At 35.3% G+C, this 19,016-nt stretch overlaps 1 protein-coding gene across 4 annotated transcripts in view; it reads right to left on the reverse strand.

Annotated features, from left to right (window-relative positions):
* LRBA (LPS responsive beige-like anchor protein) overlaps window positions 1-19,016 on the reverse strand; it is a 736,826-nt gene that overhangs the window by 603,209 nt on the left and 114,601 nt on the right. For all 4 annotated transcript variants that reach the window (XM_023513466.1, XM_023513464.1, XM_023513465.1 and 1 more), the window contains 4 exons: window positions 18,553-18,721; window positions 15,955-16,034; window positions 14,397-14,459; window positions 11,381-11,478 (listed from right to left, as the gene is read on the reverse strand). In XM_023513466.1, the coding sequence (XP_023369234.1) occupies window positions 11,381-11,478; window positions 14,397-14,459; window positions 15,955-16,034; window positions 18,553-18,721 (410 nt within the window). The remainder of the gene's footprint in view (window positions 1-11,380; window positions 11,479-14,396; window positions 14,460-15,954; window positions 16,035-18,552; window positions 18,722-19,016) is intronic.

Here is a 19,016-nt window from a genome sequence, read left to right on the forward strand (position 1 = left end):
TCTTAACACAATAACTAAGAAAATGACATGAAGGCTATGTTAACCAGTTTGATGAAAATATTTCAAATTGTATATGAAAATACCACACTGTACCCCAAAATTGCATTAATATACATAGCTATCATTTAATAAAAAAAAAAGAAAGTGAAAAACAACAAAAAAAAGAAATAAAAAAAGACCAAGATGAAAAGCTATACAAAAGCAATGAGAAATTATTAATAAAAGATAACAGTTTTAAAAATCTACAAAATCAACAAGGGATTCTGGTTCAACCAAAAGGATTAAGTCTAATAAAGCCTTTCTATCTTGATTAGTACAACTGAAACTATAGGAAAAAATATATATAAGCAAATTCTCAAGTACTCTGAAGACTAAATGAAAGCAGGTACATTGCCTACTGGAGTTAAAACTTAGAGAATTACACATATGGAGGTAAGATCTCATTTTCTTTTTGTTCTGCATTCTGAATCTGACCCAAAAGTGGGCCCCTGTCTCAGAGTTAGATGTCAGAAACTCAAGGGGCTAAATTTCTGTGAAAACCTATGCTTTCAGTTAAAAGAACATGGAAAATATATCCTAGAAAGGAGGAATGGGGAGAATCCAAAATAGGAGAAAGCAATAGAAAAAGATTCTCTAAATCTGTATGAAAATATACATAAGCCCCTAAGAGATACACGCACATGGCTACGACATATCCAAACCAGAATAGCTGTGTCAGTCGTTGGGTGAATAAAACCAACCAGGATCACAGACTGAAGGTACAAATGCCTGCAAAAGGGGGCTTCCCATATTCCATGGAGAGCCCTGAGCAACCTCTGCCTGTGGCCTTTTACTGAAGCATTATACAACAGGTGTGGGGAGCCACACACAGGAGCTACATGCTTAATGATCACTTCTTGCTCTTTCCCCCTGGCCTCGATCTCCACCCTACTGCACCAGGAATGTCCAATGTATAACACCTGCTTGCTAACTAGCAACCCATCTTAACTCATTAACGCATGCAGCTGCTTGAGGGCTTGTCTCCAGGTAGCCAAACTTCTCCACGCCAGCTAGGAGATTGTCCAGTTCCCAGCACCTCCCTCAAGAGCCAGTAACCGATCTCACAAGTTTGGTGCATGGTCTCCTACATAGCTGTCTTTCTAAACTGAAGATTTTAAGTACCACTTAGTTTTCAGCCTAATTCCTGAATGTAGCATATCTAAGAAAAACCCAAAATAAGACAAGAAGTTCTAGAAATAAAGGGACATTGCAACCATTATGCACAGAGTACAGGTAGAACATACAGTATGATCCTTACCAGGTTGACTACTTGCTAAAAAAAAAAAATAACAATTTGTAGGAAGATAATAATGCTCAGAGTTTATAAAAGACTACATTCACAATGGCCAGGGCACATTAGACCAATACCCAACATACAAAGAACCAAGAAAATGAGATCATTACTCATAAGAAAAGATAACCAGCAGATGATGATGAGATAAGCAAAATGTATGAATTATCACATAAACATTACAATATAGCTCCACAGAATAAAGGTAAACACAGTTGAACTGAAAAATGAAGATCTCTACAGACAAATAAAAAAATGTTTGAAGTAACAGAGATGATAATCACCTTCATTTGAATATTATACATTGTGCCAGGCACCATGGCTCACGCCTATAAATCCTAGCACTCTGGGAGGCTGAGGTGGGTGGACTGCCTAAGCTTACAGGTTCGAGACCAACCTAAGCCAGAGCAAGACCTCATCTCTAAAAACACCCGGGCTTTGTGGTAGATGCCTGTAGTCCCTATAGTCTTGGCTACTTGGGAGGCTGAGAAACGAGAATAGCTTGAGCCCAAGAGTTGGAAGTTGCTATGAGCTATGACGCCACAGCACTCTACCAAGGGTGACAAGGGTGAGACTCTATCTCCAAAAAAAAAAAAACTTTGTGAATATTATACATTGTATACAAGTATTAAATTATCACACTGTACCCCATAAATATGTAAAATTATCTTTCATAAATAATTAAAAAGAAAAATAGTTATCAAAAAACTATAAAAATGAACCATATTGAAATTTTAGACTTGAAATGTATGCCATTTGGAAAAAAAATTGTATGAGTCCAAAATGGAAATTAAAAAGGCAAAGAAAATATCCATAAAGTTAAAGTTTATTATAAATATGAAGTTCCTAAATCAAAACAATCTGAAAATTAAAGATTGAAACAAACTCAACAGAGGTCTAGGAAGTAATGCAACTCTATCAGAAGACCTATAGTCATGTCTTTAGAGACAAAAAGTGAAAGGAACAAGAGAATAGAAAAAAAAACCAAAGAAAGAAAATACAAGGAACCAAAACTTCTCAAATGCTCTGATAATTACCTTAAGAAAAAAAACAATAATGAAACTGTAGGGGAGACCCAGGCATTGTGTTACCTGCCTATAGTTTCAGCTACTCAGAAGCCAGAGCATAAAAATTCAAGACCAGACTGGGCTACACAACAAGATCCCAACTCCTAAAAGCAAACAACAAAAACCCTGAAAAGAAAAGCTGACATAAATGTCAAAAAAAGTGCAGAAATCTAGTTCATTATATTTACAAAGAAAGATTTTAATGACCATAGATTTCCCATTAGATGAGTCTACAGTAGCAAAACATTTTAAAGTGGTAAAAGAAAAGAACAACAAGAACAGAATTCCACATGCAGCAAAAATATCCTTGATGAAGACTAAATAAAGAAATTTCAGAAGATAAACTAAAAAGATTGTTTCCACCAAAACTAGTCAACAAGAAATGTTAAAGAAGTTCTTCAGGAATGAAGAACAAAAAAAAAAAAAAATTCAATACCTAGATAAAAGTAAAAGCTTCTTAAATTCTTTACACTATATATAATTAATGAAAATTGTAACACAGTCTAACAGGGCTTATGGTATAGGTACATGTAATAAAGGACAATAGTGATAGTTAAAGGATCAATACAGTTGTGATAATTCTATATTTTATTTGAAGAAATAAAATATTAACTCTATGTAGACTAAGTATTTTTATATATATATATATAATATAACACTGAAATCTCTAGAGCAACCAATAAAAAACATTACAGAGGCTCAGCACCCATAGCTCACTGAGTAGGGTGCCAGCCACATACACCGAGGCTGGTAGGTTTGAGCGTAGACTGGCCTGCTAAACAACAATGACAATTGCAACCAAAAAATAGCCAGGTGTGGTGGTGGGCACCTATAGTCCCAGCTTCTTGGGAGGCTGAGGCAAGAGAATCACTTAAGAGGGGAGGGAGAAGGAAAGGGAGGCAGGTGGGTCGATAGAGAGAGGGTTAGTAGGGGGACCATATCTATGGAGCATATTGTAAGTACCAGTTGGATCTATCAGGTGTAGAACACAATGTCTTAACACTGTAATTGGGTAAATGAGGTTAAGGCTATGTTGATTAGTAGGATGTAAGCACTCCAATTTGTACAAATAATCAACACATTGAAACCCATAATGGCATAAATGTATTCATGATCTATGTACAAATGACTTAATAATGAAAAAAAAGAGAGAGAGAGAGAGAGAGACAGAATCACTTAAGCCCAAGAGTTGGAGGTTGCTATGAGCTTTGATTTCACAGCACTCTACAGACAGTGACATAATGGGACTCTGTCTCAAAAAAAAAAATTACACAAAGATAAATTGAAACCCCAACAGATAAATTTTATTAAAATATTTTAGAATTTCAAATATAAAGACACAGGGAGCTGAGGCAAGATTGCAGACCAGAAGGATTATTCAGCTGAGCTCTCCTAGAACAAAGAAGGGGAGGCAGGGGAGGTGGGGGTGGATAACCTAGCCATACTTAGTGCAAGGACCTTACCCAGAGTCATAGCTCAGGGAGTACAGTGAGGAGGTAATAAGCTGGATACAGCATATGATCAGGAGCAGTGGAAATCTGAAGACTTAGGCAACTGATGGCGACCAACTGGGATGAGCTTCTCCCCATTCCCACCCCAAAGAGGTCTGGGACATGAGAAAGCATCTCCAGAGTTAGCTCCCTGCACTAACTGAAAAGCCTGGAAGAATGGGCCGACTCAAACAGTATCCAGCAACCAGATTTGAAAGCCAGTTGGAGTGGATTTGCCATAGGTTTGGTGGCTTGCCAGGAAGCCATACTGAGAAGGTCTTGGTGGCCAGGGGGCTGGTCATGAAAAGGTCTTATCAGGGCCCTAATGCACAGCCATCTTAATTCTGCCTGCCAGAATCAGAACTCCACTCTTGGGACAGGCTGAGGGACTCCTGCATGCCACAGGAACTGGAGTCAGGGGATATTGTCAGACATGGCCCTGAAGGATTCTTGTGAGCTTTAAGATCCTAACCTGGCAATGTCTGAATGCTCAGAAAACAATCAGGCAATCACCTGCAATGTCTGAATGCTCAGAAAATAATCAGGCAATCACTGAAGGCAACTAAGTTTGAAATAAGGACCACATGGGCTATTGGCTGTGCCTCTTGTCTTCTAAAAAAACACAGCACCTCCTGGTGTCCTGGCAACATATAGCAACATAATGTCAAGAGCAAGGACTGTGTTTGAAGCAAAGGAGGCAATCAGAAGGAAAAAGGAGAACAAGGAGGTGAACAATCAGAAAGAACACATGGGAAGGAACCATCAGAAAAATTCAGGCAACTTAAAAAACCAAAACAGAGGAACTTTCCCAAGGGAACATGAGGTAGCTACTTCAGAAGACTCCACCTACAAAGAATTCTATTAAATTCCCTACAAAAATGGAATTTAAAATATGGATGATAAAGACAATAAAAGGAATGGACGAGAAAATGGAAAGACAAAACCAAAAGTTGGATGAGAGATATGTAGAATATAGAAAGGATATGATGGAGCATAAAGAAATGAAGGAGATAATCAGGGTATTTAAAGATTCAGTAGAAAGTATCAAAAAATAGATTAGACCACGGACAACAAAGAACCTCAGAGCTAGAGGATAAAGTTTTCAACTTAACCCAGGTAGTTAAAGAGGCAGAAAGGAAGAGAAAGAAAGCAGAACAGGTGCTTAGAGAACTACAAAACTCCATTAAGTATTCAAACATAGGAATAATATGGATTCCTGAAGGGGAAGAAGACTGCCCCAAAGGAATAAAAGCCCTACTAGAGACTGTAAGAAATGAAAACTTCCCAAATCTTACTAAAGACCCCAACACACTCCTTTCAGATGGTTATCAAACCCCAGATCATCTCAACTCAAACAGAGCTTCTCCAAGACACGTTGTAATGAACCTATTCAAAGCCAAAATGAAAGAAAAAATTCTGCAAACAGTCAGTAGTTAAGTGCCAACTGACCTAGAAAGCCAGAACCATTAGGATGACAGCAGACATTCCAAGTGAAACCTTTCAAGCCAGAAAAGCATTGATATCCACCTTCAATATTCTTTTTTTTTTTCCCCTTTGAGACAGAGTCTCATTTTGTCACCCTCAATAGAATGCCGTGGTGTCATAGCTCACAGCAATCTCAAACTCTTGGGCTCAAAAGATCCTCTTGCCTTAGCCTCCCAAGTAGCTGGGACTACAGGTGCCTGCCATGACACCTAGCTATTTTTAGAGATGGGGTCTCACTCTGGCTCAGGATGGTCTCAAAGTCATGAGCTCAGGCAGTCTACCTGCCTTGTCCACCCAGAGTGCTAGGATTACAGGCAAGAGCCACCACATCCAGCCCCCACCTTCAACATACTTAAACAAAATAATTTTCAGCTCAGGATTCTGTATCCTGCTAAACTAACCTTCAAAAATGATGGAGAAATCAAATCTTTTGTAGATATACAAGCACTAAAGAAATTCACCACAACAAGACCAGCTCTACAAGAAATACTCCACATGGACTATTCTCCACATGGACCACCAGCAAAGTAAACACCCAGAAGCTAAAGGTCAAATCTTAGCTTCCTTAAGCACAAAGGATAAAACTACACAACAAACTTCCACAAAATAAAATTAAAGAACTCCACCACACTTATCAATTCCATCAATGAATGTTAAAAGGACTGAATTCAGCACTGAAGAGGCATAGCCTGGCTGACTGGATAAAAAAGAACAAACCATCCACATGCTATCTCCAGGAGACACACCTATCAAAGGACAAATCAAGACTCAGAGTAAGGGATGGAAAACAGTATTTCAAGCAACTGGAAAAGGTTTTGTCCTTATTTTTGGTTTCATCCTTATTTTTAGATATAAGAAGACTTAAAGTGACTAAAATTAAGACAGACAAAGATGGACACTTTATATTAGTCAAAGAAACAATACAACAAGAAGACATTTCCATTTTAAACTAACACAGCAAACTAACATGCTCCCAGATTTATGAAACAGATCTTAATAGGTCTGAACAATATGATATCCCATAACACCATAATAGTCGGGGACTTTAACACCCCTCTGATAGAACTGGACAAATTCTCTAAACAGAAACTAAACAAAGATACAAAGGACTTAAATGTGACCCAAGAACAAGTGAGATTAATAGACATATATACCATTCCAAAGCTAAACAATATACATTTTTCTCATCAGGCCAGGGAATATACTCCAAAATAGATTACATCCTAGGATACAAATCAAACCTCAGTAAAATTATACCTTGTCTCTTCTCAGACCACAAGGCAATAAAGGTGGAACTCAACTCCAAAAAAACGTTTATCATCACACAAAGACTTGGAAATTAAAAACCTTGTGCTGAATGATAATTGGGTTCAGAAAGAGATAAATCATTGAACTCCTCAAACACAACAATGAAGACACAAGTTACCAAGACCTATGGGATACAACAAAAGCAATCTTTAGAGAGAAATTCATTTCATTAGATGCCTACATTCAAAAAACAGGAAAAGCATCAACAAACTCATAAACCGCCTTATAGAACTGGAAAAAGAAGAACCATCTAATCCCAAACACAGCAAAAGAAAAGAAATAACCAAACTGAAATCATAGATTAATGAAATTAAAAATAAAAGAATCATTCAGAAAATTAACAAAACAAAAAGTTGGTTTATCAAAAAAATAAATAAAATCAATAAACCTTTGTCCAAATTAACAAGAAACAAAAAAGTAAAATCTCTAATAACCTCAATCAAAAACGATAAAGAGAAAATAACAACAGATGCCACAGAGATAGATACACAAGATCATCTCTGAGTACTACAAGAAGCAATGGAAGAAACAGAAATGAATATGATCAAGAGCAATGTCATAGAAGGGTAGCCATAAACAGAAAGAAGGCCTTATCCCACTACAGTCCTAGAAATGACTGAGGAAGAATGGGCTCTAATATATACTTTGGTGGTAAAAAATATAGAAGCTGAAATAATTCCCTGTTATTATCTTTAATGAGGCTTTTATTTCTGACAATGAAGAAGAGTTATAAAAAACGTGGGATTTTATCTGAAGGAACAGATAAAAGAAATGCCTAAAATTTTTTTTTAAATATATCTGAATTTTAAGATCAGGAATTTATAATAATTTCAATGTATATGACAGCATGATTTTTTTTTTCATCACCAGCTAAGGTTTAGCTGAGTGCATGCCCACCTAGACTGTTTTAGAATTAGAATTCTCAAAAGCAAATCTAACAGGACCAAGGCAGAAGAACATTTTGATCAGAGACCAATTCCAGAAAATAACCAGGTCAGGAAGGAAATAAATGATGGCACATGTTGTAAGACACCCTAGGTTAAAAGGAGCAAGACCAAGGAACAAAAGGTCTCTAAAATGCTGAAGAACATTAGAAAAATAGGAGATACATGGCTGTGCTTAAAATATTGGGGAAAATAATTTCTGTGGTGACATCCCAGTGCTGAAAAGGTCTAAGTTCTTAAAATAGAAATAGATAATTACATAGACTGTCAATAAGAGTCACTGAAGTTAACCAATTTAAAAGTTATAAGATTTGGATGTTTTGGCTCAGCACCTGTAGTTCAGCAGCTAGGGCGCCAGCCATGTACACGGGTGCTAATGGGTTCAAACTCACCCAAACCTGCCAAACAACAATGACAACTACAACCAAAAAATAGCCAGGCATTGTGGTGGACACCTGTAGTCCTAGCTAGTTAGAAGGCCAAGTCAAGAGAATCGCTTAATCCCAAGAGTTTGAGGTTGTTGTGAGCTATGATGCCACGGCACTCTTCAAAGGGTGACATAGTGAGACTCTTGTCTCAAAAAAAAAAGAAAGAAAGAAATGCAGATACAAAAACCTTAAATAAAATGTTAAAAAAAAAAAAAAAGATTTAGATGTTTAGATGAGTTAGCCACAACGACAATGATATTACTCAGACTAGATGAAACTGAAATAAGCCTGTGAACCAAGATCTCATAACACAAGTATAAAGTACACTCTTTTATTGCCTAGACTTTCAATAGAGTAACTCTTCTTACTAATATTTAAATACCTATCTTACTACCTTGCCAGTATTCTGAGTAAGAAGTAGTAAAATCCTACATTAAGTTGCAAAATACATCAAGGCACATCCACACAAGTACTTGGAATATAATATTATAAAATTAGGCATTTTGGTACCAAAAACAACAACAAAAAACAACCCTGTCAGTCTATACGTAACTCTTTAACTTTTTCTGAAACACAGCTATAGATATGAAATGTGTACAAAAGAAACAAATTGATAAGTATTAATAAGTACTTATAAGCCTAGTTTGTCCTATGTTCTCAATAATATGCCTACAGAATAGTCCCGCCATGACTTTCCTAGGTATGCTCAAGATAAATGAAAACATATGTCCAAACAAAGACTAGTATATCTATGTTCAGAGAAACCTTATTCAAATTGTTCAAAGTAACAAATATTAAACAGTAGTGACAGAAAATAACGAATTCTTTCTGTTTGGTAATAAACTTATAAATAAATGAGAAACTACAAATAAAGGACTTAACAACCCTTCACAATGATAAACCATATGTGTCAACTAGACTAGGCCATGGTATCCAGATATTTGGTCAAACATTATTTTAAATGTTTCTTTTTCTTTTCCTTTTTTATTTTTTAAGAGGCGAGAGGCTCATTTTGTCACCCTTGGTAGAATGCCACGGCATCACAACTCATAGCAACCTCCAGCTCCTGGGCTTAGGTGATTCTCTTGCCTCAGCCTCCCGAGTAGCTGGGACCACAGGCACCCACCACAATGCCCGGCTATTTTTTTGTTGCAATTTGGCTGGGGCAGGTTCGAACCTGCCATCCTCAGTATATGAGTCTGGTGCCCTACTCACTGAGCCACATGTACTACCATTATTCTAAATGTTTCTTTGAAGATTTTTTTTTTTTTTGGATAAAATTAACATTTAAATTAGTAGATTTTGAATAAAGCAGATAATCTGCCACAATGTATCTGGGCCTAATCCAATCAATTGAAAGCCTTAATAGAAAAAAGCCTAACTACCTTAAAAAAAGAGAAAATTCCATTAACAGAACTCCATCAACTCTTCAGTAGGTCTCCAACCTGCCAGCTACTGTACAGACTCTGGGCTTGGCAGCCTCCACAATCACGTAAGCCAATTTCTTACTCACATACACATGCGCACTTTCTCTGTCTCTTCATCTCTCTCTCCCTCCTCCTCCCAATCACCACTATCAGTGTTTTTCCTCTGGCAAACTCCGAACTACACCTTGTAAGTAGAATGACTAAATTCATTTTTTATCTTACAAAGAATGAGTATTAAAAGATACCAAACAGGTCAGGTGCAGAGGCTCAGGTATATAACCTTAGCACTTTGGAAGGCCAAGATGGGAGGATCACTTGAGGCTAAGAGTTCAAGACCAGATGGGATAACACAGAGAGACTTTGTCTTTTTCAAAAAAAAATTTGTTTAGATTAGCCAGGAATCATGAATCATGGCACATGCCTATCAAGCTATTCTGGAGACTGAACAGCAGGATCACTTAAGCGCAGGAGTTCACAGCACAGCTGCAGTGAGCTACAGTCACACCACTACACTCCAGCCTGGACAACAGACAAGACCCTGTCACAAAGAAAGGGAAGAGAGGAAAGGCAGGGAAGAGAGGGAAGGAGGAAAGAAGGAAACAAGCAAATAAACTGTAATAGAGATCAATGTGGGATATTATAATTATATTCAGATAGCTAAATTAGTTACTGCAGCTGATCATACAGTATAGCTGTTAACTTTTGGTGACTCAGATTCCTGTCCTTAAATGAAAAATTTTAAATTCTTTATATGTAAAAGAAAGTTATTCTATTTTTGTTGTTGATGGCTGTTAGGGATTAAATGTTTGAGTACTCCCAAAATACACATATTGAAGTCCTAACATTAGTATTTGGAGATGGGACCTCTAAGAAGGCCTCCAAGGTTAAACTGAAGTCAAGAGGGTGGTGCACTTATCCAATAGGATTAGCATCCTGACAAGAAGAGACACTAGGCCAGGCATGGTGGCTTACACCTGTAATCCCAGCACTTTGTGAAACTAAGGCAGGAGGTTCACTTATGGCCCAGAATTGCCCACAAAATGGTAGAACTCCATCTCTACAAAATATAAAATAAAGAATTTCCCAGGCATGGTAGTACACAATTATAATCCTAACCACTGAGGGGTTGAGGCAGGAGGATCCAGTAGTTTGAGGATGCAGTAAGCTATCATCTTGCCACCGCACTCTAAGTCTAGGTGATAAAGCAAAACCTTGTCTCTTACAAAAAAAAAAAAAAAGATGAAAAAAATCAGAGAAGTCGCTCATACTCTTGCTGTTTCCCTCTCTCTGTGCCATCAGAAGACAACAGTGAGAAGAAGGATATGCACAACCCAGCAGGAGAGCCCTCACCAGATACCAACCATGCTGGATACATTTTGGACTTTCAGTCTCCACAACTGTGAGAAACAAGTTTTTGTTGTGTAAGCCACCCAATCTATGGTATTTGCTTATGGTTGTCCAAGCAACCTAATATAATAATGAGTTGGAAATGGGAGGTGGAGAAAATAACATTTTATGGTAAGATAGAAAGCTCACCTTAGATCGTAATTGAATACTACTGTCCCCAAAATAACTCTGCTAAAGTATTTAACAATATAATAGCTCTATAATAGAACTAATCTTATAAATACTAACATGATTTACATGTCTTCACAAATTAAATAACAAATAGTATCATAACCTCTACACTTAAAAGATTCACTCAAAAAATAAATTTATGATATAATTAAATCTTAACTCCTTTCATGCTATAAATTCATTTCATAAGATAACATCAAGTAATCTTTTCATGTTTAAGAATCTTTCCATATTTAAGATTTAAATCTTAAGAAACTTCACAATATTTCCAAATTAATCTCTTCTATTAAATATATTAAAACTCTTGTTATATTAACTCTTACCGTAACCCATTCCTTTGGTCAAATGCAGGAATCATAGAATTAGGATGTTCTGACATTAATGCAACAAGCAGCTGTAGGACATCCATGAGATTGTCATCCTACAATCATTTTAAAAATGTAAAGATACAAATGAAGTAAAACAACTTATTTGAGTAAAAATACTTCTAAAACTTTCAACTTTAGAAAAGTAGATATATCTCCAATAGATAAGTTTGTAACAAATTATGTTATTTATAGTATAAATAAATATACATATATATATATATTTTTTTTTTTTTTTTTTTTGAGACAGAGCCTCAAGCTGTCCCCCTGGGTAGAGTGCCGTAGCATTACAGCTCACAGCAACCTCCAACTCCTGGGCTCAAGCGAGTCTCCTGCCTCCACCTCCCAAGTAGCTGGGACCACAGGCGCCCGCCACAACGCCCGGCTATTTATTTTGGTTGCAGCCGTCATTGTTGTTTTGGCGGGTCCGGGCTGGGGATTCGAACCCGCCACCTTAGGTGTACGTGGCTGGCGCCTTAGCAAGTTGAGCTATAGGCGCCGAGCCATAATATAAATATTTAATACACATTCATCTGTATAACTCAAATTACACATCAAGTAGACATCCAATTTCTTGATCAAACAAATAAAATACATTATATGTTATAATGAATTAAAATTTCCTAAAACATATTCTACAGAAACAGATCTGACTTATAGGCTTTTTCCTTTTAAAGGAAGATTTATATATCAAGATATTGAGAAGAAAAGAGAAACTGATTTGTTCTTGTTTATTACAGAAAAACTTATCAGAGCCTTTAATACACTAATAAATATTGTGAATCTGGTGATGGTAGTGAGGCAATATATTATATACCATTTTCTAAACTATTTAGTCTCAAATATTTTTGAGATTAAAGAAAATACCTCTCAAGAAACTACTTCTGAAATAACACGCTTTGGTGGAAATAAAAACTGAGTAACTCTCCATATACAGTATTATATGCTATCAGCATTGAAAAAGATGATGATAAATAAACATTTATTCAACCAACATACTAATGCGAGGTCAGACAAATGAGCTAGCTTGTGAACTCTTCCTACAAAAAGTACTACATACCTCACTGCAGTATATCCCATCGTCATCTTCAAAGTATCTCCTCACCAGCCTTGGGAAGCTATGCACTGACACCAGTGCCTAGTCCACCCTTCAAAGCAATTTTGAAACCCTTTCTTGAATGGACAACAAAACTATCATCATATGAGGTCTGACAACTAAGTTACTGAATTCATCCTAGAAAAAGTGCATGTAGCACTTGTCATGCACTTTTGCATGTAGGATTGTCATCCTGCAATCATTTTTAAAATGTAAAAATTTTTACATTTTTACAGAGTGGAATGAATGTTATGTCACTCCATAACTTTAGTGATATTATGTTATGTCACTCCATAACAGTAGTCATGTTGAGAAATGATAAGCAACCTCATTTCTGAATATCACTACAGTTACCTTTGAAGCACTCCTCCTGGGAAGCTATACACCAACACCAGAGTCTAGTCCACCCTTCAAAGCATTTTTCGTAGGTTGAATTTGCAAACTTAATTGTCAAACCGTATATGACAACAATTCTCATTGCCATTCCAGAAAAACAGTTCCAAAATTGAATGATGGATTAGGTGCTGGCATTAGTACATAGCTTCCCAAAGGGAGTATTTCAAAGGCTGACTATAGTGATGTTCAGCAAAAAGGTATGCAACACTTTTGCTTGGATGAGTTTATGAACTTAATTGCCTGGCCTCATATATGTGATACAATTTGAGAACATTTTCAGAACATCAGCACAGGAGATATGAGTTCTAGACTCAAAAAATCTTCATGAAAATCCTTCACAGCTTTTGTTGGATATTCCAGTATATACAGATATTAATAGGGCAGACCTGGGCAATACTGACCCAAAAAGGAAAGAAGCAGCAGCTATCAGAGGTTAGTTAACTTGGATGCCCTGACTCTAAGTTTTCCTCCATTGCTTTTTAAGTTTTCTTATGGAAGCAATTTCTATATCTAATTTTCAGGAAGTTAACACTTCCAAAAAGTTATTATTTGGAAGACCTGAAAAATTCTTCCAAACAGAAGACCACTGTAACTTCTAGTTTACCTCTTATATAAAGTACTTCATTTGGTCATTTAGGGTTAACAAAAAACAAAAATCACATTAAAAAAAAAAAAAAGGTTGCTAGGGAATTCTATTGAAAACTCTTCCACTAAAAAAAAAAAAAAACTAAATCATTAATGATTTTGAGCCAAAAATGATCTAATCAAGAAATATAAGCTATTATTTTATGTTGCAATTAACAAATAGGATCATTATCTCTCATTTATTAAAAAAACACTATCGCATACTAAATACATGTATTCAGAATATGTGAATTATGCAATACAAAAATGTAAGTTATCATTTAAAATGCTAATCATTCCTAATTTTATGTATATCTTAATTTAATTATATTACTTAGTTAGGTTACACCTGGCATATATTACATTTTCTCAGTGCTAAAAAAGAACAAAAAAATTTTCAATCTATTTAATTTTCAACCTTCCTTTCAACCACGTAATTATAAATTACATTTCAAATGAGTTCTTTAACTTACTATTTGAACATGCAATCTCAGTAAAAGATTGTTATGAATTTCAAAATCCAATCATTTTTAGTATTTTCATAATCACTTTTTCCATTTTTTTATACTGGCTATTGGAAATACACTAAAAGTATACTTTGGCATACTGTATTATTAATTTAGTAAAGTCTAATTTTAACACTTTTTAAATCCCTTCATGATTATTAAAAGTCATCCTGTGGTAATAAAGGATATTTAAATAATATCTAATGATATCTTTATTATCTTAGTTCCTAAATAGATATTTTATTCCCCATTACAGTTACATATAATTAGTGGAAATTTTCTTAAATTTTTTTAAAAGTCCACAATGTAACTTCAAAAAATAAAATCCCAAAATATGAAATTCAAATATTACCTCATGCATAGTCAGTAGGTAATTAAGAATGGCCTGTAACTCATCTTCCTTTACTCCAGAATCCTTTAAAAATATAATACAAGTATCTTATGGTTACATTTAAAAAAAATAGTTTCAAAAGGTAAATTATATACATGCATTTGTCAAGTTGATCAGCTGCTATAAATATAAAAAGGCAATGCAATATAGAATCTAAATTTAAAAATAAAAATTTGAAGCACTAACAATATATAGTATTTAAGATTGTGTAGAAGTTAAAAGAGATTTAACACCAATACCCTGTTTTCAACACCTTACACATAATACGATAGCCTACTTAGTAAAGCTAAAGAATCCTGAAGTAGGCAAAAATAACAAGTAATGATAAATGAAAGAGTAATATCCATACCTACTACTCTTCTAAATGCGAATGACATATTTTCTATTTAAAATTAAAAATAAACAAGGAGAATTGGAAAACATAAAAAAGGAAATATTAGAAAAGAGTAGGAAAAAAAACAATCCAAGGAATTTTTTTCTAACAAATGCAAATAAAGTATTTGAATCAGGAAGGTGTACTAAAAGTTATATTCACTTGCCATAATCTTACATGACAGCTAATAAAGCATTGGAATAAAAAAATAAGAAATAAAATTATGTAAAAATACTAAATAAAATATTATTCAACAAATACATTTTCTGTTGTTTTGTTTTTTTTTTTGAGACAGAGCCTCAAGCTATCCCCTGGGTAAAGTGCCATGGCTTCACTGTTCACAGCAACTTCCAATTCCTGGGCTCAAGCGAGTCTCCTGCCTCAGCCTCCCAAGTAGCTGAGACCGCCACAACGCCAGGTTATTTTTTGGTTGCAGCCATTATTGTTGTTTGGCGGGCTGGGCTGGATTCAAACCCGCCACCTTGGGTATATGTGGCTGGCGCCTTAGCCACTTGAGCCACAGGCGCTGAGCCAACAAATACATTTTCATATTGCTATCTTATAAAACCAAAATGCCTTCTTTAAGAATAATATTAAATTTTGCTTTCCCTATAACAGAATGAAAAAGAACAAATGTGATCATCTCTAAAGGCTGACACACCTATCTAGTACATTTATACAGAAATATTATTTCTCCAAATCTGAATGTCAGATGCAAGGAGCCCCTAAAAATGAAACCTCCTTTAACAGCGTTGTTAAATAGTCTTGCCAGTGCCAAGAACAGTCCCAAGCAGTTAACTGAAACTCAGTATATATTTGCTAAATGAAAGAATGAAAACACTTGAGCTTCTATAGAAATTCACATAACATATATTATAATTACCACTATCCAGTTATAAAATTATTTATATCTATATATGCCCAGAAGGAAGAACCAAAAACTAAACAAGGAAACCAACATCTTTCAAAGGATTTTCCAATGCGTAACACTAATAATAAAGAATAGATAAACCAAGATTGCATTCATGTGAAATTATATGCACCATTATACAACCCTGCAATTATTTATAAGCATGCTGTATATTGGAGTTTATAATATGAACAATATGAACTCACTTCATCATAATATGAACAATATGAACTCACCTTCATCACTAACTGTTTAATGAACATCAATAAGAATGCTCGTAGAGAAAGTATTTCTTTTTGATTAGGTCGTGGTCCATCTTTAAAAAAATAAACATATACAACTTAGTATTTCAAAAACCTCAAAACTGTCTAGTTATAAAATTCTCATTCCCAATAACTTTTCCATTTATTTATAAGAAATATAAAGGTCAGCCTCCTACAGAGTAACCTCCCTTTTACAACACCTCTAGAAAGATGAGCATTCAATCTCGCATGCAACTGTATATAATACTCCAAATGTACAAAATAGTTTATATTGAAACTATAATTAAGAACTTTGTACTTTGAATAGGTCAAAGAATTTCTAAAACATAAAAATGAACTAACAAATAAAATTTGTATTCAGTAATAACATACATTTTGTGTTTTAAAACTCTTTGAGAGTATTAGTAAGATAACAGGAGTGCACAAAGAGAAAAACAAAGGAAAATGTAAATTTTGAACATTAACATTACATATGAATTCAGTATAACAAAATTTTCTCCTATTATTAACACTGTATAAACTAATACAAAAATCTCAAAAAGACTGCCTCACCATACAGTGTCCTTCATGAAAAAAAGAAACATTATGTTGACTCTCTCTGACATCTATTTTGTGCTTAGAAAAGTCCTTGGTCACACATGGCTCATATTAAGTCAATTTTCATGTCTTAAACATAATTCTCAAGTAGAAAGCTTTTGAAACCAAATACCTATTGTTCTTAGGCCCTAAGTGAGGGACCTATTTGCCTCAAATATTTTATAATTTTCCCCCACTAATCACTAACTACAGCTAGCTCCTAGACCACCAAAGTATAAGACAACATAACTTTAAACAAATCAATTAAAATAGGACGAAAATTGTTTAAAATGTGTTCCACATTACAATTCCTAGACAAATAATAGGCTAAAGTTAGAGTAGAATCACAGATTTTATTATCCAGCTCTCTCATTTGACGTATAAGATTTTGCTCTAAGGTTACTCATAAATTATAAAATGAAGGCCAGAATACAAAACTAGCACCTACGATGGTAGATGATATGCTGAGAGCACCACAAAATAGTCGTCAGGACATTCTGACCTGGTTCTAGATCTGCCACAGTCTTGCCAGCTTCAACAAATCATGTATGTATCTTTTTCAATTCTGACAGCTTTCTAAAGTATAGATACCATATTCTGTGAGAATAAACTAAATTTATTTTGAAAGTGATATAAAAAGTACTATACAAATGTGAAATCTTGTATTTCTAAATCATTGAATAGCCAAAGCTTTTGATTACAATCAAAACATACATTGTCTGTCTCCTGGCATCTATTTCTTAATTTCAAGCATCAGCCCTTAATTTTTACCAAGAGACTGAAGCCATCTAAACTCTCAGACCATGACTTTCAAGGTGGAGGGGGCCTCTATGTGTGAGGCACAGAGACGGGCATAGGATATAGTCAGAACCAATAAACACCAATGAGACTAAAAGAGATTTTTGCTGAAATACTTGATGTAGGCAGATGCTGTTTGGCTATATTTAAAGTCATGAGGATGTGAAAGTGTGTCAGATGCTTGTTACTATAAAGAGAGGGAACCTGTGAAAACAGCCAATGCAGAAGAACTGGTAAGTGTGGAGAGATAAATCAGGTTCTACAGCCATCTTCTAAATATTGTACCAAGTTGTACCTGAAACTAGTTTACATGAGATCATTAAATCCGTTTTTTATGAGATAAGCCAGTTTAAAGGCAGTTTTACAACAGTTACAACCAAAAGCAGCACTATGTCACAAGTTTTATTTTGATCTCTCCCATGAACTGCTGACATGATAAAAGAATTTTACCTTCTAAGTTAGTCCTAATTATACAGGAAAATAATTACCAAAATTTTGTGATTTCATTTTATCTTTAAGAGAAGCAGATATTCCCTACTTCTATAAAAAATCTCTCCCCCCCTCAAAACACTATTTTTTTTTTTTGAGACAACCTTACTATGTCACCCTCAGTAGAGTGCTGTGATGTCACAGCTCACAGCAACCTCCAACTCTTGCCTTAAGTGATTCTCTTGCCTCAGCCTCCTAAGTAGCTGGGACTACAAGTGCCCGCCACAACACCCGGCTATTTTGTTGTTTTAGTTGTCGTTGTTGTTTAGCAGGCTCAGGCCAGGTTCGAACCCACCAGGCCCGGTGTATGTGGCCAGCGCCCTAACCACTGAGCTATGGGAGGTGAGCCCAGAACACTATTTTCAATAATCTCACTGTGATAATTGATCTCAGCATCAATATCAATAAGTAATAATTTCTTCTCATTTTCAGTGCCTTGCAACAACCATCCCTGTCATATTTGCTCCCCAAACAACTCATAACAAACAAAATAGTGTTCTTCCATGTAAGTATCAAGTTATTAACCTTTGGCAACCTCAAGTTAGGCCAAATTATTAAAATTATCAATGAGATTAAAATAAAATTTTGCCATAATGAGATTTAGAAAAATTGCCTGAATAATATGATAGTGTAGGATAAAACAAAGCAAAACAAAAATCCTTATTTGACATATGTATAACACAATACATAAAGACAGACATGATATACCTAAACCTTTTGGAGTGATACCACTTCGATCCTGAGGATTCACTGTCCAGTAGTAGTACTTCAGAGTGTGCATGATGAGAAGCACTGTTCCAACTCTCCGAATAGTATTATATATGTTGACTGTACCAATGAATTCCGTGGACAGATAAGTATAGAGCATCAACTGAACCTATAAAATCAAAATGAAGAGCTTAAATTAAAGAAAATCACTAGTATTTTACCCATTTCCAGTAACATCTGTAGGCCACTTACTTGTTCCAAAAAGTAAGATGCTGAGCTAGAGGATAATATCCATCTTGGGTAACACACATCAATTAACACAAGCATGTATACACACAGTCATAAAACCAAACCAGGTAAATTTCTTTTTTCTTTCACAGTAGCATTATAAAGTAAACACCTCAGCCCTGCCCAGTGTTCTATGCCCACACCTTTTCACCTAAGAAGCTTCCTCCAGGCTCAGC

Source organism: Otolemur garnettii, unplaced genomic scaffold (genome assembly GCF_000181295.1).
Source record: "Otolemur garnettii isolate 467f Iridium unplaced genomic scaffold, OtoGar3 scaffold00041, whole genome shotgun sequence".
Classification (NCBI taxonomy): domain Eukaryota; kingdom Metazoa; phylum Chordata; class Mammalia; order Primates; family Galagidae; genus Otolemur; species Otolemur garnettii.